This window comes from Barbus barbus (assembly GCF_936440315.1).
Source record: "Barbus barbus genome assembly, chromosome: 11".
NCBI classification, from domain to species: Eukaryota; Metazoa; Chordata; class Actinopteri; order Cypriniformes; family Cyprinidae; genus Barbus; species Barbus barbus.
The window spans coordinates 18,996,808-19,018,977 of NC_136739.1; the positions used below are offsets into that span (position 1 = coordinate 18,996,808).

General features: G+C 37.6%; 1 protein-coding gene across 1 annotated transcript in view; it reads left to right on the forward strand.

Annotated features, from left to right (window-relative positions):
• The window catches only part of LOC306877333 (LIM domain only protein 7-like), a 44,882-nt gene that overhangs the window by 18,949 nt on the left and 3,763 nt on the right, over nucleotides 1-22,170 (forward strand). The window contains exons 6-32 of the mRNA XM_079429052.1: nucleotides 190-303; nucleotides 923-1,118; nucleotides 2,637-2,877; nucleotides 3,356-3,631; nucleotides 3,872-4,153; nucleotides 5,050-5,205; nucleotides 6,546-7,277; nucleotides 8,982-9,011; nucleotides 9,632-9,758; nucleotides 10,181-10,320; nucleotides 10,638-11,232; nucleotides 12,063-12,293; nucleotides 12,592-12,706; nucleotides 13,016-13,177; nucleotides 15,156-15,331; nucleotides 15,434-15,497; nucleotides 15,801-15,851; nucleotides 15,965-16,033; nucleotides 17,265-17,290; nucleotides 17,530-17,637; nucleotides 18,136-18,225; nucleotides 18,534-18,901; nucleotides 20,088-20,144; nucleotides 20,296-20,351; nucleotides 20,540-20,698; nucleotides 21,465-21,648; nucleotides 21,770-22,021. Coding sequence (XP_079285178.1) covers nucleotides 190-303; nucleotides 923-1,118; nucleotides 2,637-2,877; nucleotides 3,356-3,631; nucleotides 3,872-4,153; nucleotides 5,050-5,205; nucleotides 6,546-7,277; nucleotides 8,982-9,011; nucleotides 9,632-9,758; nucleotides 10,181-10,320; nucleotides 10,638-11,232; nucleotides 12,063-12,293; nucleotides 12,592-12,706; nucleotides 13,016-13,177; nucleotides 15,156-15,331; nucleotides 15,434-15,497; nucleotides 15,801-15,851; nucleotides 15,965-16,033; nucleotides 17,265-17,290; nucleotides 17,530-17,637; nucleotides 18,136-18,225; nucleotides 18,534-18,901; nucleotides 20,088-20,144; nucleotides 20,296-20,351; nucleotides 20,540-20,698; nucleotides 21,465-21,648; nucleotides 21,770-22,021 — 5,057 coding nt within the window. The remainder of the gene's footprint in view (nucleotides 1-189; nucleotides 304-922; nucleotides 1,119-2,636; nucleotides 2,878-3,355; nucleotides 3,632-3,871; nucleotides 4,154-5,049; nucleotides 5,206-6,545; nucleotides 7,278-8,981; nucleotides 9,012-9,631; nucleotides 9,759-10,180; nucleotides 10,321-10,637; nucleotides 11,233-12,062; nucleotides 12,294-12,591; nucleotides 12,707-13,015; nucleotides 13,178-15,155; nucleotides 15,332-15,433; nucleotides 15,498-15,800; nucleotides 15,852-15,964; nucleotides 16,034-17,264; nucleotides 17,291-17,529; nucleotides 17,638-18,135; nucleotides 18,226-18,533; nucleotides 18,902-20,087; nucleotides 20,145-20,295; nucleotides 20,352-20,539; nucleotides 20,699-21,464; nucleotides 21,649-21,769; nucleotides 22,022-22,170) is intronic.

Genomic DNA, 22,170 nt, shown 5'->3' on the forward strand with positions numbered 1-22,170 from the left:
TGTTTAAAAAGTGTCCTAATATTTTTTTGGGCCAGGGTATGTAATGGCTTTTAATCTTGCAATGTGATTTAACTAGTTTCTGTTGACATCTCAGCATGCAGTCAGGTATGAAGTAGCTTTGGATTTTATCACTGAATCATATCTTTTTTTTTCAGTGTGTTCTAATACAGTTGTTGATTTGTTTCCTAGGTTCTGATCACCATATACTGGTTGGGCAGAAAGGCACATGCTGATCCTTTTTATAATGGACCTTACCTAAAACTAAAGGCTTTCGAGGGGTTACTTGGCAAAGCACTATATAAGGTAAGATATGCATTGACATTATGCACTATTTGACTGTAGTATTTACTTTTAGATGTTAAATTGTAGTTCTTGAATACCGTGGATTCTTCTAGACTAGCTGACCATGTAAATCTCATTTTATATCCATTCTGGTATTTCAAATATCTTGCTAAGAATGCAGCAGACTGGTCTCATGGTTTAACTAAATATTAAGGTACAGTGAGCCAATAACAATTAATTGCTTTGATACTGACTTTTACATATGGAGAAGAAAAACGAAAAAACATTTATTTGAATTTAAATAAAATTTTACCATGCTTATTATATCATTATAGAAGTGCCATCAAAATAATTTTGTCATTAAACCTGCCATTTAAATTTAAAATTCTGCATATTTCAGTTATTGTAGTCAGAAATAGCCATGCAAATCTTTTTGTTAATACACATCAATATCAGAACAGAGTTTAGACACTTCTCTGTCAGCTTCAATGGCATGACTTACAATGGAAAAGACAGCAGATTCTCATGAGCAAGACTGTTTATGCACTGATGGAGGCTATATGCTGTGTTTGTTGTTTGTGTTTTTCCCTCGTGCATGCTGTGTGTTGGTCCCTCACAGTCGCACCCTTGTGCTCGACAGACACTAGAGGATTGCACATCACTGCAGGGCAGTGTGCGAAACAGCTCTTGTAGAGATAGCTGGTACTCGGAGAAAGAAGAGCTCTTCCCACTACGAGCCGGACACAGGAGAGAAGACTCTCTAGACAGCCTCAACTCACTGGGCTCCAGAACTTACAGCACATCCTCAGACGCTACACTCAAAGGAAGCAGCGAGGGTAAGACTCTTCAGTCTCTTAAGTCTCTCTTGTGTTCTAACTTGACTTTGAGGCAGTCAGAGATGAGTAGTTGTGTGAAAGTGGAGTTTGGTGTCTCATTAGACTTTTTGGACCACACAAAAAAAACACTCAAGCAGAGCAAGTGAAATAAGCTGTGAAGAGCCACAGAAAATAAAAACTTTACTTGAGCTGCAATGTAGTTTATTCATTAACTCTTGCCTATCAAAACAAATGCTTGGTGCCCTCTAGTGGTGTATGAGTGATGCCATTTAAGGCTGTGACAGTCAACAGATACTCTTTTGATGGAAAGTGCAAACTTCCATCCATTCATACTCTTCTGCATGGTTGCGTTTCAGTGGCATTAGCAGCTTTCTACTCCGTCATGGTTTCAGGGGCTCAATTGCAGCTCATGAGGAAGGTGCTGATGTAATTAGCAGTTGATATAATTAGTGTTCTGGGCTTTCTACACATTCACTACAGTACGTTCTATACTTTTTCACCACTGACCTGTCAATGCCATGTTTACTACATAGAAGTATGTGCATAAGTGCGCTACAAAAAAAAAAGGTTGTCTTGTTGTCTATATTTGGACAATGAAGACATTTTTTGAGAATTCTACCATTAAAACGTTAGAAATTTTTGAAAGAAGTCTCTTAAGCTTAGCAAGGCTGCATTTATTTAATCAAAAATACAGTAAAAACAATAATTTTGTGAGATATTATTACAATGTAAAATAATTAACTATTTTTAAATGTAACTTCTTCCTGTAATAGCAAAGATATATTTTCAGCAGCCATTGCTCCAGTCTTCAGTGTCAAAAGGTCCTTTAGAAACCATTCTAATATTATCACGGTTGAAAATGATTGTACTGCTTAATATTTTTCTGTAAAACATGATGCATATTTTTTAAAGAGTCTTTAATGAATAGAAAGTTCACAGGAACAACAGTTTTAATATATATATAATTTCCTTTCATCAGTTTAATGCATCTTTTCTGAAAAAAGTAACGATATCTTTAAAAAAAAAAAAATCTTACTAAGCCCAAACTTTTGAATGGTAGTGTTTTATAATTATATGAATTACTGTAAGCTTTTTTTTTTTTTTATCCTATTGGTAAATAGTTTTTTTAGTTTAGTTCTTGCTTTAAGATAAATATAATCAAATTTGGTGAGACTTCTGTGTAAAATAGATTCTGATGAATAACAGTCATTTTTACACGATGTGTTTTGTCTGAATCAAAATTTGTCCCCACAAGGATAGTAAAAAGTGAATTCATCTACATTGTGTGGACTACAACTTCATAAATACACTAAATGAAAATCTGAAAATTCAAAAAAGTTATTCCATTAGATTCTGTAAGTGTTAGGGTTTATGGTTATGGGTTAGAAAACATCATTAGCTCAGTATAAAAGCAATAAATGTCGATGGAAAGTCCCCACCAGGATAGCAAAAACAATCATGGTTGCATGTGTGTGTGTTTATAACTCACACTCCTGGCTCTCTGTGCTGTTTCTCCAGGTTGCGGCAGTGACCCTGAAGCAGATCTGAGCTTCATAATGTCAGAAAATAAAGAATATCGCCGTTCACTGGTCCTAGAACCTAAGACCACCACTCCGTACAATCAATTTCTGCCATCAAAGGACAAGCAGTCAGGCTACGTTCCAGCACCATTACGCAAGAAACGTGCAGAGCGAAATGACGAAGACAGAAGAAGCTGGGCTAGCCCTATGTTCACAGAAGATGATGGCACTTTTACAAGGTAATGCAAGTCTACATTATACAGATCATAGGGGGGTTTCAATGGATGGCATATATTCCCCTACTTTGGTGAAAGGTGAGCAATGATATATGTTATCCAGATCATGCTTGCAGAAAAATGTTTTCTGTAAGTTTGGTCTTTCTCTAAGGAGGCCATAGGATAGAAAATCCACAAGTTTCTATCCTAAACATCAATGAAATTTAAAATGATAGCAAAAACTTTTAGTCTCCAGCTTCTCAGATTTTTGTGCAGAGAAAAAAAAATGTTTTTAAATCCTCTTGAATTTTAAAAGAACTCAATAATGTCTCACAATGTGCTATGAAATCAAAAGATTTGAATGTGAACTATTGGTCATTCACTTTTTCTAGATTCATTATCGTTACATTCCTCCATTGTTGGTTTGTCTTTGCCGGTGCTTATTTTTCCCACTATATCTTGGCATTGTGCTTTTGTGATCATCACTGGCGGTCCCTCCCAGTCATGAGAGGGCAGGTTCAGACCCTTCATCTATCGCTGGGTTGAAATCCCAGACCGCCGCTGTTCAGAATGAGAGCAGTGATTCGGATGCAGACCGACCGGATCCTGACGTGGTTCTAGATGACCTCGCTAGTCGTAGATTTCACAGCCCCTCCCCTGTTGCTCCGACCAACTTTGCCTTACCCATGAGCCACCTGGAGGCAACTGCTGTCCCGTGTACTACCAGGTCACAGGTGGCTGTCAGTAATGTGTCCCGGCAGACATTGACCCATCTCAGGTCAGGACTGGCATCATTGACATGCATCTGTTTGCCATTTTATCAGTGCTTACTGTGGGATTTCTTTGTTGCTGTGATGTCTTTATTTCGTTTGATTTTCAGCCTATAGTGTGGACTTTTTGAAACATTTTGTTTTCAGTGTTTGCTTTTTATATGGTTTGCTGTGCTTGTTAATCATGGATGGTTTGATGTGCACTGATCATTGGCAGTATGTAACAAAAATGGCTGTCTTTTGAGCAGCAGTCAGTCACAGCCTCTTCAGAAGAGTTACAGGAGACCTGTATCGGCTGGTGTCTGCGTTTATGATGACTCTGAAGAAGAGGATGAAGAGTTTGGCTATGCCGATCCTGTTCAGGATGACCTTTATGCCCGTAAAGTAGGCCTGACGCCTCAACCGTCTGTAACAGTGCCTTTTGATAAATTTCTGCCCAAGTTCTGGACACCTAAGGAGGATGCACACGTGAAGAAGATAAAACTGGGCTCCCAGCGCCGACCTTGGTACAGGAAGATCCAAGGTTTCAGGTCTGTCCAGTACTGAGGCAAAAAAAGAGAAAAAACATATTGTAAATAACTAAAATGAGTAAAAAGTTGAAAACTCCAAGAATACTTAATTTTTCAACATATGCATGATGTATCAGATGAGCAGAAGGGAAGGGAATCATTAATGATTCTGCTTCTTAGCAGAGATTCAGATTCTCTGGTTCATAATGTTTTGTTGACAATATTTAATAATTTTGAGGAAGAAAGAACGGAAAATATTCCATTCTTACTGCATTCATTCCAATAAGGCTGTTGTAAATTTTAACCGAAAAATAAAATAAAAATAAATCACCTCTTCATATTTATTAAAATTGGCAACTGTTCATCAACATTTTTCAAAAATTAAAATGAAATTTAAAAACAATTGCAGGATTTTTTAGGAAATCTAAAAAAAGAACCTGTTCTCAATTCCTATCCCTCTCAATTAAGTGTTCAGATATTAATTTCTAATACACTGTAAAGACATGTCTGGCAATACACTGACTCTAAAAAAGCACAGTATTTGGCCACTTAGGTCACACTTAAATTTGTAGATTGCATAGATAAAAAATACATTACAAAATTATGTGGAATCTGTAAACAAATGGTGCTAGACCTCTTATATGGACATGTTCTTCAAAATCCAAAACGATTAAGTGTCCAAATTTTGTATCAGATTTTGTCTTGATTTTGAGCAGTACATCAGTTTTGCTTATACATTCGTATATTTTTAAGTGTGGCTTAAATGTCCAAATACTTTTGGTTCACTGTAAACCCTTCTCTTTGGCTTATTTACTTTATCACTAAGGCTTCTGTTACCTCTCTGTCTTCTCTGTGGTGATGGTTGCTAACCTTTCTCCCCTGTCTTTCTCTGTGCTCTTTTACCTCACATTTTCCAGCCACAAGAAGTCAGGTTCGTCCTCTGAAGAATCAGATGGTGACGTCAACCCCTGGCTCTCTGTACCTACTTTCTCTCGCACTCAGTCTGAACCCCCTCCCTCTCACTCTCATGCACCTGAAGGCCTCGCTCAGTCCAGCCTCACTTCCACACTCAGGTCCTTATCACAGCCCTATATGCATTAGGACTGGACATCTACTCACTTCCCCCAATCAGCTTCTCCTCATGTTCTAATAAATGTCTGAACTGGTGCTTACTAGCATGTAGTGTTTTTTTATTCGAAATCATCATCATGAATGTTAGTTATCTCACCAAACAAGTACATTTGTATCCAAATTGTCAGCATTGTATCAATATTCACGTAATTCAGGGATGTTAAAAGGACAGATGAAAGATGAATTTTTATGCTGCTCTTTTCCAACAACATTGTTCATAGTAATGAAAGTAGTTCATTCAACTCATTACAAGTGATGCCAATGATTTGTGTGAGAAGAGGACAAAGCTATCCAGTAAGGCCCTCCATTAAGTTATTCCTTCAAAAACAATTGAGACTATATAATATAATGAGTCAGTGAGTTTAATTTGAGAACTGGATCAGTGAAGGTGTCAGCTGATTATGTTTAGAAATCTGACTGATCAATTGCTTTACAAACACACTGATGATCTGGTTACAGCAGCTCTTGAATGATTTGCCACAGCTGACTTGACGGGGGAGATTATCAGTGAATAATGACTTAAATTTTTGTCTTTTCCTTATACAAAGCTATAATATGGCTTCAGAAGATATGAAATATTATGAATGCATTATATGGACCATATTTATAGCTCAGTTTTGGTGCATTTATGGAGCACCAAAGCTTGTTCACCCCAAAAACAATAACAATGTATAATAAATAGATTAGCATCGACACAACGTATATCAAGATTCTGTTTATTATAAGTGTAGTTGCACTGTAGTTGTCATCTGCCACTTTAAATGCTCAAACACTTAAGATAGATTTTGATTGGCTCTCAATATTTTTATCATTCATCAACTGGAAAAATATATATATACCTGTAGTTCTGAATGTGATTCCAGTAATATTGTTGCTCTTTGTTGTTGTCATTATAGTTGTGGTGTGGACTACTTCGCTATTCTCAAGAAATTAGAGCATTTATTAAAACTTTAAAGTTATCAATTGTAGTGATCATGCTTTGTGTGAACCAGCCTTAACAGTCATGGCCTGCGTCAAGATTTTAAAAAATACTCTTGTATTTGACTTTTAGTAAATATAACTTCTTAGTATTTTGTTGCAGAGTGCTCACACTGCTGCTTTTCCAAAAATCCAGAACAAATAGAGACTGCATAATGCTTCTATTACATGTATATCACATGGTTAGTTGCATCCTCCTGCATGCACTACTCTTGCTTACTGATTCTTACACTTGCATTCTCCTACTGTCCCCTTGCATGTTCTGAATCCTTTCTTTGCTCTTTTCTCCTTTCATTTATCACAGTTCTCAAACACAACCTCTCACGGTTGCTCAGCAGACTGCTGTGCTGCATAATTTAAAGCCCCCTGATTTTTGGCCCAGACCGGATCCCGCCTCTGGACCCAGACTCATAAAATGTGAAAAGCGTCCCCTCCTTGGGCGTGAACACCCTAACGACCCATACAACGTTTCTGCCGACATCTTGCCTGATTTGGAAAATGACGATATGTTCACACGTCGTACAAAAACCTTCCACTCGAGTGATGACCTGGCCAAGTTGAAGTATGGTAACTTCCTGGTGCCTCGCCGCAGATCGGAGGCTGACGTCATGGTGGTAATTCAGTCCCGCCGTGAGGGTGAACCCGTTTATCCTGACATTGAAAAAGACGATGTGGTTTTTCGAAGGGCTCAACAGCAAATCAGTCATTACCCTCTGTCTGGGGCCCCTGATAACTACCATCCTGTTCCTATTCCAGAGGCTTGGGCTTTGCCACCAAAACTGCAGGCCAAGCTGATGTGTGACCCAGTTGAACCCAGACAGCACAAACCCAAGCCAGAGATTAAACACGGAGCAGAACAGCACCTTAAGGCAGATGATATGCTACTTAGGAAGCTAAGAGCTTTAAATACCCAAGGAAAGATGGAAAGAGAAGCTCCTGGTGTTTCTTTTTCTTGCAGTGAGGAAGATATGCAGAAATGGCAAGCCATCAGAGAGGCCAGCCGTGTGCGATACCGGAAGAGGCTGATGGTGGAGAGGTTAGGTTTCTGAGCCTGCAGAAATGCCTGTGTGCGCTTGTCATTATGATCTCAGCTGCAGTGTACTTTTCCCATTCTCGTGTTAACTATGATCTGATACTTGCAATAGCAGATGTTTGTGAGTTTAATATGGGTGTGACTTTGATTGCATGAGACCTGCCACTTGATGAATAATTGTAACAGGTAGATATTTGGATTTTCTCTTGAATTATGTTGGAGTGGCTTCAAAATTTGAACTTATTTTTGGTTTGTGCAATTTGTGCATGAAGTCTTGATGTCAAAATGGTTCTCAGCATTGAAATTTGATCCATGCTGTGTTTTACCCACCCTATTATTAACATAAAAGCGGGTACAGACATTTTTAATTTGAATGTGCAATGGCGTAAGTCCCTTCCAGTAATTTCAGCTGTACAAAAACAATACTTTATGCTCCTTGATGTTGCAAACTGGCATTTGTTATCATATAATTTTAATTTATTGGTGTAATCATAAATACACTTGTTTCTAGTACAAATAATTTTATGCTGTTTATTATTATTCTAGTTATTTACCTATAGCAACTAAGTCTGAAAGGTGGATAAATGGATTATTTTTTTTGGTCTTTAACTTTGTTTACTTTATTTAATTTATCTTTTAACATAATTGCATTAGAATGCATAAACCTTGCTTTTTACTGGAACGCCAAAGAAAGTGATTTTTGCCATACAGACAGACCTTTTTTGTCTTTGCAGAGACTGATCAATTGTCTGTGAATTGCATTTTGTTTGTGTTTAATAAAAAAACTGATTCTGGTGATGAATGCATCTAAGAAAGTGATACATCATGCACAGACTCCATTACTGTGGCTTTCGTTTAAGTAAAAGGCTCCTTACAGGCTTTATAATGTGCTAGTGTATTCAGCTATGCTGTGGTGGAGTTTTAAAACCTGAGCAATGTCTGTAAATAATCTAGTCAGACACATTCACTCCGAATTCCCCACACCCTTGTGATCCTGTGAAAGCTGGAACTTACACTTATGTGACCATGGAAACACACCTAGCACTTGAACCCTAAGGACAACATTTCATTTGATCAGAGTCCATGTAATATCGGGGCATTAAAAAGAGCAACCGCACTGGGATTGGTGGGGAATTCTACAAGTTTCCAATGATGTCATTCCACCTTAAACAGTACCTAAACCAAGTTACAACTGACACTTAATATTGTTTGCACATTTTAAATGTCTGGCAGCTGGGTCTGTAATCAGATAATTAACCTAATGTTGAAGCATGACTGTGTGTACTGTTAAAAAAAAAAAAAACTTATTATGCACTTCATTATAGCTGGAGTGGTGTGACTAAGCTCTTGACTACCGTTTAAAAGTTTGGGATCAGTGAAAATGTTTTTGAAGAAATTAATACTTTTATTCAGCAAGGTTGCATTACATTGATCAACAGTGAAGACCTTTCAAATATTATCATTGTGAAAATTCAGCTTTGTCATCAGAGGAATAAATTACATTTGAAAATATATTAACACTGAATCAGTTATTTTAAATTGCATCAAAATTGACATTCACTCTTTTTATTGTATCTTGATCAAATAAATGCAGACTTGGTGAGCATACAACACTTTATTGGTCTTTATTGGTCAGGCAATAAAAAATGTCAATCATCACACCAATATATGACCATGTTGTTGTTGTGGTTCTCTTTGGTTCCCTAGACTGCTCCAGAAAAGCTCAGGTAGTGAAGGGTGAGTTGTGGCCTTGTGCAGGCACAGCACGTTTGGGTGTGTGTGTGTGTGTGTGTGTGTGTGGTCACGGATGCTGCGTAGGCCTTTGTTTCCTTTGCTCTCCCCTACATTAAGCACTGACACTAACAATGTTCTCACAATGCTTTGATCCCCATGGGCTGCTGCCTAAAAATGTTCAGCAGTGTAGACTACAGACACACACAATGCTGGCTAATTTAATTCAAATCTGTGTCAATCATATTGTTCTGGAAATATCCAAAAGCGCAGCTATTTCTGTAATGCAGAAGTATTGTGCTCTCACAGGTAAGACACATGAGTGAAAGTGATTGAATTGGTCACTTATGAAATACTAATCCATTGAGTTGCCACATAACATGTGTGACAACTCATTAGTTGTCTATTAAGACAACTAATTGTGGCTTGAAGAATATTTGGAAGGTGCCTGTTGTTTTACTAACCCTTCAGTATTTTATCTTGTAAATTGCTTGATGAGAGCATGTAACACTTTTACTTGTATCAAAAAGCTGAATGGCTACAATCCACTAAATCGATTTTCCATCCTAACTCATGGCTTTTCTTTTCCTGCCTGCTAATGTTTTCTGAAAAACATCTGTTTTCAGGAGCAAATCAGTGAGCGACATCACTGACAGTGAGATGAACCTCAGTAACTTGTCGGTGGAGTTGCGAGTTGAAGAGATGCAGAAGATGCGTACTCGGTTGAAGGATAATGAGGATAAGTGGCAAGATGTGAGTATCAGATCACAAGGTTTTGTTACTGATCATGTTTATAGCTGCAGCTGTTTGGCCTGTGGTTCAATGAAAGTTGAGACAAGTAAGATTTCCTCACCTCAACTTCAAGCCACACAATCACATCAATAATAAGTAACTGTAGTCTGTAATTGTTCAGTGGTACTTTGTAATGTGGATGGACTGAGCTCCAGTACAGCATTTAGGTCATATACGGCCCCTAATTCACACGGGAAAAGGAGTCGGGTGGAGCCAAACAGGCAAAATAGGACACCGGCAAAATCTAGTCCTCCCTCACTTCTCAATCTGTCCTCGTGTCTCTCCACCCTTCCCCTGAACTGTCCCTCCTGCCGTTACTGCTTATGAATAAGCACCTGTGCTCCAGTTATGGAGGCTGAGCGTCTTTCTCGTCGTCCCTGCAGGATCTTACAAGGTGGAAGAATAAGCGCAAGAGTGTGAATTCTGACATTGTGAAGAAGAAAGAGGAGAGAGAGGAGATTGATCAGATCACTTCAGGCGGCATCAGGAAATCAAAGACCTTCAAGGAAATGCAGGATCAGAGGTGAACATACATTACATACATTAAATCAAGTAGTTGTGTGAAGCTTAAACAGTACAAAACTGTATATTTAATTTTTAATTTAATATTTTATTTTTTAATATTTCATGAATTGAATTTAATACTTCATTTAATATTTTATCTTAAATTATTTTATTAATGATGAAATGTTGCGGTCGATGTTTTTGTCATTTTGTTGTCTGCTGTTAGTTAGGAGAGTGTTGACTGTTCTACTTTCTCTGATCCGTCGTCTGCTCAGTGTAAAAGTGTAATCTAATCGCCGTTTTTGTCCTGCCTCTCTCACTCCTGCCCCTTTTCAGAGAGAGCCGACAGCAAAGCAACTACAGGGACAGCTTTAACTCCATCTCTGATGATGTCTTCAAAGAACCCGTACCACGAAGCAGAACTCTGCCAGCACGCAGCTACACCGTTGATACCCCTTACGCTCCCAAGGACAAAACTTCATTACCCTCCATACCATCTCTGAGAGAAAAGGAACCTGTTGCTGGCACTCTGGCATCAGATCAGACAGATTTGCATACCAGACGTGATCGCTCTAGCACAGATATATCACTGAAAATGAATAACAACATTGAGGAGAGCCAGACAACGACCCGAAGCCATCTGGATGATCCAGTGCCTGCGTTGTCCAGCAACAACACCAGGCTGATCAAGCCCAACAGCATCAGTAAAACCATTAGCAATACTAAGCCAGTCGAGAACTCCAGCGGCCCCGTTAGCTCTTTGTATAAACCCAATTCAATGGATACAAAGCAGTCTGGACTGGCTCAAGTTTCTGCTTCCCTCCCCAGGAGCTACCAGAGATCAGATAGCGCAAGACTCACCTCTGTGGTCACGCCCAGGCCATTCGGAACACAGTCCAATCGAATCGCCTCCCTTCCCAGAGTGTTCACGGTGAGTGGTCATCAAGACATCAAGACCTGTTTGATTGGCTTTTATTTAGTGAATAAACTTTATGCTACTCGTCATAGCATAATTTATTAATAATCAGTTTACAATGAAACAATGATGTAATTACATCTCATTAAATTGAAAAAATTATGCACTTAGAGTAAAAGCATTAAGTGGAAGTCTCTGGTTCTGGAAGTGAAAATTCATATATTTTCTCCATAGATTTTTAACGATAACTATTTTTAAAACACACCAACTGTGAGTAGCAAGGTTGTTATTTAATGGTATATGCTTTTGTTGTTGGCTAAAATTATTTTAAGTTTTTAAATAACTGTTTAACTGCGGAATTCATGGTGACAAACTACATTACCCATTTATCTGCAAAAAAAAAAATTAAAATCAGGGAATCAAAACAAGCAAATCACACCAAAAGCACTCTTTAGTGTCCACTCGCTCCCATAAAGCACTGAGAATGACGTAATCGAGTCAATTTCTGAATGCTATCAAACTACTAAAGCTGTTAAGTTGTTTTTGTACCTTTTGCCTATTCGTCTGATTTTCAAAAGATTTTTTATTCAAATCAAAGTTATTTGATTCACGTCATATAATAAATTAATGGGGCAAAATCACATCAGGGCCTTTAAAAAAAATGGATTGGCACTGTAGCACTCTATTCCTCTGTTTGAGATATCTAAACCAAACTAGACTCATGTTTAAAATGATGAGACCTGATATATTCTACATTATTAACTATAACAGCAAGGAATGAATACACCTCAAATAGAGTTCAGATTGGTTGCGAAAATACTTATATGGTATTAAAAACCTTTTAGGTGGACGACCCTCTTAAGCGCACAAATGGAGAGACAGATAGCCTCAAGAAAACTACAGTTTCCAACCGATATGCTCAGTATGTGAAACAGGATGAAGATTTTTCCCAGGAAAGTCCTGTGCAAAGCAGTGATGAACAGGAGGAAGAGGAGAAAACCCTGTCTTCTATCCCTCCAGTTAACAGGGTGTCCCCCCTGCCCAAATCTCCATCCCCGCTCATCCCTTCTAATGAGGTACAGCAAGACTCTCAACTCACACACTTATATTCAACTATATTCAGTTTTCTAAAGCTTAAGTAAATTCCATTCACAGTGACAGATACACAAGCACTTTATATTCCTTAAATCTTGTCTTAATCCAGATCTTTTAAGCGGTTTAAAGCTACACTTTGGGGTCTGAGTCGCCCTTTGTGACCATTTGGATGTAAATGTTGTCCCATCCAAATTTTATTGTAATAAATCTCAATGGCACACTCCCGAAAACCAAATCACTTTAATTTCTGTGTAGAACTGACATATCTGTGTCTTCCAGGTGGACTACAGTGAGATGAGGATCAGCCTGAACCAGAAACCCAACAGTAGTCGGGACTTTGGCTTCCAGAGCAACTGGGACTCCATGGGGGTCCGTGTCAAATCTGTAGTTCCAGGTAAAAAAAAACAAAATCCTTAGATCTCATGTGCTGCACAGTGAATTAATGAAGCATAAAGTACAGGCTCTACCTGCAGCCTTAGAGAGCATCTGCTACAGTATATAGGGCAGTTTTTTTTCTAGGTTTATTCTGATGAGCCCAACACAGCAATGAAACAAAATCAACAAAATGTACATGAATGTATTGTTTGAGATGCTAAATGTTACCTAAATCACAGTTACAGGTTAATTTGGCATTTGGCACTGTTATTACTTTTAGTTAAGAAAATTGTATGTTTGATTATGTGTGTGGGACGTGTGTGAGAAGGTAGCCCAGCGGAGCTTGGTCAAGTGAAGGTTGGAGATGAGATCCTTACAGTGAACGGCCACAGAGTGGCAGACATGAGCTATACCGAGTGGAAGAACAGTATGGAGGAGGCCTTGCAGCAGGGTAGTCTGCTTATGGACATCCACAGACATGGCAAGAATAGTAAGTCTACACCATCTCATTGAGTGCAGCACTCTCAGACGTCACCTGAGTAAATGACCACAAGAGGCCTGGAAAAAGCTTCCGAAGTTAACCAAAAGCAGCAAAAATAACGTTACCAGACACTTTGCTACGCATATAGCACACTAAGTTCCTCTGTTCTGGGTTGACCCTGTACTTAAAGATAGAATATACAGTAGTAGTAATGTTCACATAGTGTATCAATTTATGTTTGTCAATTGTGTGTTTGGTTGCTGGTTTTCTTTGTTCACTTTTTTCTTTTAAAGGAAAAGTTCACTCAAAAAAAAAAAATGAAATACTGTCATTATATATTTTAAACATTATATACATTATTATATTATGTTACATATATTTCCACCTCTATGCTGCTGGAGGGGGGGTGGGGGGGGTCTCTGTGAAGCACAGAAAAAATGCTTACATTATATTTTACACTGATACAGTTTTTTATTTTTTTATTTTTTTTTATTGAATGCTTGGAAAAAAAAACAATAACAATTGTCATCGTCAAAACACAACAATCCAACAACCACTCGGAGACATTCAGTCTTTCAGTCCAAAGGAATTACTCTGATACAGTGGACTGTCAAGCTCCAAAAAGGGCACATATGTACGGTGGCCGAGAAGTGCAAAACAAATCACGATTCTGAAAACAAAATAACAAACTGCAAATGCAAATCTAAAAAACTAAATAACAATTCAGACAACACAACGACAAATCAGACAAACCGGAAGAGGTAGGTAGGGAATAGATTACTCACCGCTGACTGGACGAGACATCTGTCAATCAAGGTGTACAGGAAGAATGAGAAGAACTGCAGATGGTAGATCGCGTGTCATCGTCTTTTTTGACGCGATCGACCCGGGTTCAATCCCGCCTTTTGCCAAACTTTTTTTTTCTCCCTTTTCAAATCTCATATTGCATCAGAAAGGCATTTATTTTCAATAAAAATGAAGGAAATAATTAAAACATTAACAATAACATAAATAAAGTATCGGGTAGGGTTAGGGTAGGAGTAGGGAGGGCTTTATTGTACCAATAAGGTGGCATCCATTTAATAATTTGAATTAAAATTATAATTTACACTCAGTACATTATTGCATACTGTTTTTTTTTTGTTTTTTTTTTTTTACTACATTACTAAGGTGCAGATAATTGCCACTATTTTCAACAAGTAGTATACATAGCACCTAAAAAAGTAACCATACATCGCGTTAAAAAAAACTATGACACACGATCTTGATTGACAGATGTCTCGTCCAGTCAGCGGTGAGTAATCTATTCCCTACCTACATACCTACCTCTTCCGGTTTGTCTGATTTGTCGTTGTGTTTTCTGACTTGTTATAATGTTTTCTGAATTGTTTTTGTGTTTTCTGAATTGTTATTTTGTTTTTTAGATTTGCATTTACGTTTGTAATTTTTGTTTTCAGAATCCTGATTTGTTTTGCACTTCTTGGCCACCGTACATATGACTTGTGTGAACAAAATTCAGATTTGATTTGATTTGATTTGTAGAGCACATCTTTTATTCATGTGTTCCACTGAACGAAATAACACCTTTTAACTGTAATAGTTTTTGGGTGATCTATTCCTTTATTGTCTACTTTTCCCTGGCCTGGTGTCTACAGTATATGTGGTATGCCTTTATTTCTTCCTAAACAGTGTGCATTATTTCTCATTATCTTGGTTTCTAACATTTGTGGTTCTTGATAACATCAGAGATTCATATTTTCAGTGTTTACTAGCAGGCTTATGGTTTGTGGCTGAAGCCAGATCAGAGGGCATCTGTAAGCTTGTTTGTAAACCTGTTGTGTGTGGAGCTCATTCTGACTGCATGGCAGGAGAAGGTGGTCTGTCTTTCATCCCCACTATTTAGAATATAGTATTATGTCTGTAGTCGTACATCTGTTTTCATTCTGTGTTTTTGAAATAAATGATTTTGTTGACATGCCACAATCAGACTGGGGCAGAGACCTACCTTCCCTTCCATTTAAAAGCCATAAGACCATCAATCTGACCAGTCTGGATCCTCTAGGTCCCTCTGAGCCATACCTCAGCACCAACTTGGATTTCACATCCCAACAAACCAAGGATATGGTCGTGAAAACTGTGAATGTCAGCTCACAGTCTGCCAATGTAAGCAGACTATTGTTAATCACTTATGTATGATACTTAATTTGGATTTATTTTAATGCTTCTTTATTATACTAAACAGATGACCTCTTATTTTTTTTACAGAATTATGGTTTGAATGGGATAAATGGGGGTTTCCATGAGGATTCAGAGACTTTGAATAATAAAGGTAAATTACTTTTTTCAGCTAATTGCTTGGAAACATTCTGTGAAGCTTTTTTTTGTAGTTTGTTTCTATGCTTGTTTTATTAAATGCATGTTGTGCAGAAAAGTTGTGGGAAAACATGAATCTTGTTCAGAGATTGTTTCATAGCTTGACAAGAATGCTTGTTTTTGATTAACTTAAACTAGCCAAAAGTAAAAAGTAGATAGCATGAATTAAGAATGTTATTCTTGAATTAAGAATTAATTGCTAAATCTAGTTCCCTTTGTACAACTTCAACTTCTTCTAACACTTTTATCTCCCATGTAGAATCCATTACTTTGAAAAACTTAAAAAGGAGATCAGAGTTTTTTGAACAAGGTAACAGAACAGCATCAGTCAAGTTCTGGTGCATTCAGGCTTTGTGTTTCGGGGGGCTGTGGGTAAACCGCTAAGTCTTCATCCTGCCATCCTCCTCCTCCTCTCTCTAGCAGAAGCCCCTCATAACCTCTATGCTCTTCCCTCTGCAGGGCTCACAGTCAGTTCTCTGGTCTACCTCTGTGGTAAAGGGGGGTTGAGTGTGCAGTGTCCACTTCCATTTCGAGCTCTGACATGCTGTCTACAGGAGTCTGAGTACTTTAAAATCTAGAGGAAAATTCATGAGTAAATAGTGCAAAATTGTGCAATAGTTCACCTAAAAATTACAATTCTGTCATTATTTACTAACCATCATATTCTTCCAAAGCCACGTATGACAAAAGGAGAACATTTGAAGACTGATTTCAATGCTTTTTTCAGTGAAATTACAATTAATGTGACCTTAAGCTATCAGGCTTCAAAACTGACACAAAAAGCACCATAAAATATCACAAAAATGGTCCACACAACTAAATTTCAAGCCTTCTGAAGTTTAGTTTCCTGTACTGAGTTCTATAACACTATATGAGTACTATACACTAAATGACATAAGAATGAGCAAATTATGAAACAAATTCAAATTTGTTACATTGCCAATGATTTTTGTTGCTTACATCGCCTCAGATCATGAAACCTTATTGAAAAAGTTTGAACTTTGGTTGCTTTTTCACTATCAGTGCAAACAAACCTTAAAAGTTTATTTTTTCCATTCTCTTGAAGACCTCTTAAAGACAGCATGTCAGGAACCATACCAACATACAAAGCACTCTAAATAAAAAAATAGGAAACTGCATCAGAGGGATAGACGGTCCATATCTTGCTGATACCTGCCACATTAATATAATATCAGAGAATTTCCCCATAGGCATAAATGAAAGAATTCAGGATGAGACAGATATGAATATAAGGCTGTACTACCTTCTCACACTCAAGTCAACCTTGCTGTATATCCCTGATTATAGGCGCAGCTCAGGGAAAGTAATCAGTGTGAAGTGTGTTGGTATTGTGTTGTGAATGTGAATAGTGCATGCTGTGCTGGACATGGATGTGGGGTTTGGTTTTACTAATAACCAGTGCTTCTGCATGTGACATAGCATTTGAAGACTGGCCAAATGTGTTTATGCATTATTCATTTGGTTTGGTTATTGAAGACTTTGCATGTGTTTGTATATTCAAGCCATTGCATGTGGTTCTAATTTAACATTTATTAATGGAGCTGTTGGGCTATGGGTTTCTTATTTGAACAGATATTCTATGAGATATTTGGGATGGAATGCTGTCTATGTGTTCCCTTCATGCTATCAAGAAGGGTTTCATTTGAAATATAGGCTACAATGTATTTATTGAGAAGAACCTAATTGTTGCTGGTTTTTACAGGTGGATCGGATACAGCAATATCAAATGTAAGTTGTTTCATATGTTTTCTTTTAATCAAACCACTGTTGTTGGCATGCATATGATCTGATTAATTAAGTGAATTATGTAGTTTAATCCATAATACCGCTTGATATTTTGGGGCTTGGTTCTTTTTGGATCTTTGACAAGACAATGTGATCATGCAAGGTCTTGGAAATGATCTGTGTGGCATTTTATTTGGCCAGTGGTTGGCTCCAATAATTAAAAGCATTTTCTGTATCTGTAGCTGCCCGTTCCCTCCATCACTACATCCACTACACGCCGGTCCTGGGACCCCGAAGAAGAGCGTAAACGACAGGAGAAATGGCAGAAAGAGCAAGAGCGTTTGCTGCAGGTAAATATTATAGTATCTGTGCTTATGCATTTGGCTCTGTAAACTTGTCAACTAAATATAATTTTGTTATGGATTAAACCTAATTATGTTGGGTAAAATAGATTTATAGTATTTAAATGAAATGTTGTGAGTTAATTTTTTTCTTGAGATTGTACAAATTAGTTAAACTAGGATACATTTTGTTCAACTAATTAAGGCATACAAACAAGTTTATTGTTGTTTCTTGAATACAAATCTAGACATATAGACCTTTTAATTCTGCAAAAACACAATGTTATTCTCTGTTTGTGTGTGTATGTTTATTGCATATCCAGAACATTTGTATTTTGATTGCGAAGATTGGTGGCGAACTAATTCATTGTTTGTTAATAAATGCCAGAAGTTTTTGTAATTTTGAAATTTTGTCATTTGAAGCATTGTTTAGCTACAATCAATGGTCTTTTCTTTTTGTTTTCATTCCCTCTCTCTCCTGTTTTCCCCTTGCTTGGCTTGCTGAAGGAGAAGTACAAAAAGGACCAAGAAAAACTCGATGAGGAGTGGAGAAAGGCACAGCAAGATCTTGAGAAGGAGAACTTCAAAAAACATGAGGTGGTATGTGTAATATTTTATTTGTTTATCATAACCATTGTCAATACCAAGTCAGTATTATACGAATGCTTCAGCAATAATTATATCATATCCATGACAGAATGTTTATTCAAACAAATAAATAAATAAGAGAATTCAGGAAAATAACCGATTTAACACAATTTACACTTTTCAAAAGTTCATATAAGCCATTTTTCTGATGATTATATTATATGGTATACATCTGGAAGTTACTGCAAAGGGTATGTAAACCTTACCACACTGTCACTGTCAAACACCAAAAAAATCTTTTGATTGCTGTTGAACAGGAGATGCAGCGTTTAGAGGAAGAAAGGAGAAGAAGAGAGGAACAAGAGTCCATTGAGGAAGAGAAGAAAAGGAGAGAAGAAGAGAGGAAAAGAAGAGAACAGGAGAGGCTGCGTTTAGAGGAAGAGAGGAGGAAGAGGGAGGAACAAGAGCGCCTTGAGGAAGAGAAGAAAAAGAGAGAAGAAGAGAGGAAAAGAAGAGAACAGGAGAGGCTGCGTTTAGAGGAAGAGAGGAGGAAGAGGGAGGAACAAGAGCGCCTTGAGGAACTGAGGAGGAAGAGAGAAGAAGAAGAGTGCCTCCTTCAAGAGAGGAATAGAAGAGAGGAGGAGAGGAGGCGACTGGAAGAGCAGAAGAGATATCAGGAGCAAGAGTGAGTAGTCATTACCTGGGTTCTCTTACTTTAATTTATGTCCCATCACACATCATCTGTGTCATACTGATATGAATGTATAATTTTCTCAAGCATGCATGTCAGCTTTGTTTACTTCCAGAACAATAACATGAAGGAATGGCACTGAATATCATGCTTGACAAATACTGCTTAAAATACCAAAGTAACCTGACTAAACTAACATTGTCTGTGTTAGGGCTGGGCAGCATGACACTATAAATTTGCAATACCTTCTATGCGTCGGCTGATATGTTTGTATCACTGAGCAGGGCTGCTTTGCATTGTTAAATGAATGGAAACGATGATTATGTTATGCTAAAGAAAATGAATTTGCTGTAATTTTAGCGGAAGTACGGTCAGAGGTGTATGTATATTGTCTATTTCACAGCGCCTTCAAATGTGGCTCATTCAGTCAGAATTTAGAGTTGGTTATATAACCAAATAAGATAAAATACCTGCCATTTATAGAATATTTAATTCAGTGACTTACCAAAAAGCAATACCACATGGTTATTTAATAGTATCATCGAAAAGTGCAGTTCGTAATCATTTTTAATGTTTTTTTAAGAAGTCTCTTTAGCTCACCAAGGCTGCATTTTTTGTTGAAAGAATACAATAAGTAATTTTGTGAAATATTATTACAATTTAAAATAACGGTTTTCTTATGCTAATATCTTTTAAAATGTAATTTATTCATTTATGTCAAAGCTGAAGTCCAGTCTTCAGTGGCACATGATTCTTCAGAAATCATTCTAATGTACTGATTTGGTGATCAAGATACATTTCATATTATTATCAATGTTGAAAAAAAATTCAGGATTCTCTGATGAATAGAAAGTTCAAAAGATCAGCATTTTTAAATAATTTTTTGTAATATTATATTAGTGTGTCAGTGTAGAATTAGTTTAGTAATTTATTATATTAACGCATCAATTGTTAGTGTAAAATAAATTTTACAGCAAAAAAAAATATATGTTGATACATGCCGATACTGCGATACAAAATAGTCATGTCATGATTTAAGATTCTGGTCATACTTCCCAGGTCTAGTCTGTTTTTTTACTAATGCATTATTAACCAGACTAATTTGTCTTCTATTAATGTTGTTCAATCATGACTATGTGAACATCTGCTTGTCTGTGCTGATTCTGCTGTTTGGCCACAGTAAGCTGGACTCCTTTGGCTATACCAATGTTTACCCTCAATTATCCTACTCACACAGGTAATAGGACTCCCATTTGTATTTAATAAAGTTGTAGATGAATGCAGTGCTTTCAGGCTATGCATCCATATAGGATTTATACATTGATAAGATCTTTCATCTGTATGTTTATCAGACCGAGTAATCTTTTTACTTCCAATTTGGTTTGCAGATCCATTTCCAAATCGACTCCAGAACTTGATGAGGTTGCAAAACCAGATATTAAAGGTCTGTGCAGCTTTTATCTTTTCTCTAAACCTTTATGTGTATCTATTGTTCTTTTGACCAATAAGGAGCCGCTGAGACAGCACTATGTAAAGGGTCGTGTCAGATTCCTCAAGAGCGTGTTGTCAGTGGGCCACACATTGTAAGGGCTGGAGTTAGACATGTGCTGTAGAGTCTGCGGCTCTCTGCAGGTGTTTACGGCAGACATAGGGGTTTGGCAGGATGGCTGCTGGAAGAGGAACTGAGGCGAAAGAAAAACACTCAGATCCAGAGAGAGCAGGCAGCGAGTGAGCTAGAGCTTGAGAGGAGGAGCATCCTTAATGCCATGAAATACAGAGATCCAGACAGAGGTGTGCGCGGCTCGACCCACGCCAATCAATCTGCCCAACCAATCAGCTCGGCCTGATTTATGCAAATTTGACATGCAATGTCAGCAAAATCAGTTGTAATCAAGCCTGTGTCCACGTGATCAGTGTGCATTTGATTTAAAAACTGTAATATAAAAACAGTGGGGTCCAAAAGTCTGAGACCACTAGTGAAAATGCTTCCATTTTCTAATCTTTTAAGTTAATATTTTTTTCTTACAATCATCTAATATGCATTAAACTACCGTTAAAAAGTTTGTAAAAAAAAAAAATTAATTAATATTTAATGCAGCAAGGATGAATGAAATTTATGTAGACTAACAATAAAGACTTTTACATTGTTACAGAAATATTCTGAAATGCTGTTCTTTTGAACTTTTTGTTCATCAAAGAAGCCTGAAAAAAAAAGTTTCATGGGTTCCACAAAAATATTAAGCAGGACAGTTGTTTTCAACTTTGATTGTTTAGTTATTTATTTATTTATTTTGAGCACCAAATTACCATATTAGAGTGATTTTTGAAGCATTATGTTCAAGAACATCTGACCGTTTGTGCTTGTTTATTTCCAGGTTTACATTATATTTTGAATCCCAGATATCCACTGTGGTCTCAAACATTCAGGCCCCACTATAGATAATCGGATGAAGAATATCTTAAATCAATTGCTTTTGCTCTTGAAGCCTACCAAGTCTATTTACAACTTGTCACTTTGTTATTAATGGTGATTTGTGTCTGTTGTTGGCTTGAGCAGCGAGCGGTGGTCTGGGTGAGTTCAGTAGAGACTATAAGAAAGAGTCTCAGTCTGAGGTGGAGAGGCAGCAGATCCTTCATGAAATGAGAAAGAAGACTTCCTTGAACACCGACAACAGCTGGATTCGCCAGCAGAGTGCTGCCAGTGTTACCGCCAAAGAACCGATGGATCTGCCCATCAGGAGGTCAGTAGTGGACAGCAGTATTTTTCTTTGTAACAGAATTATCAAATAAAATAAGCAATGAGGAAAATGCAATTGATGTGAGCTTCAAGCATAAAGACTGACAAGCTCACTTTGCTTGCAGAGGCGAGTCTCTTGACAACCTCGATATGCCTCATTCCTCTTGGAGATCATCATGGAGCACATCTAACAGCACCTCGTCCATACCAGACTACAGCCGGCCTCATTCGTCCATCTCTGGCTCCTCTTCGTACCAGAGTGGACGTCCAGGGTCTGCAACTCTGCAGTCATCTCAGTCCATAAGCTCCATCAGGCAGTCCTGGTCCCCATCCGCAGCTACACCAGAGCCAGAGCCTCGAGCTTCACCACGGAATAGGTATTCCTCACTAAAAGGACATTTTCATTGTTCTCCAAATAGTTCTCTAAAACAGTGGTTCTCAACTGGTAGATTGATAATAGCAGCACAATAAAATTAGACAAATTCTGGATAGCAAAACAAAAAGCTTCACCTTCCATACAAGTCTT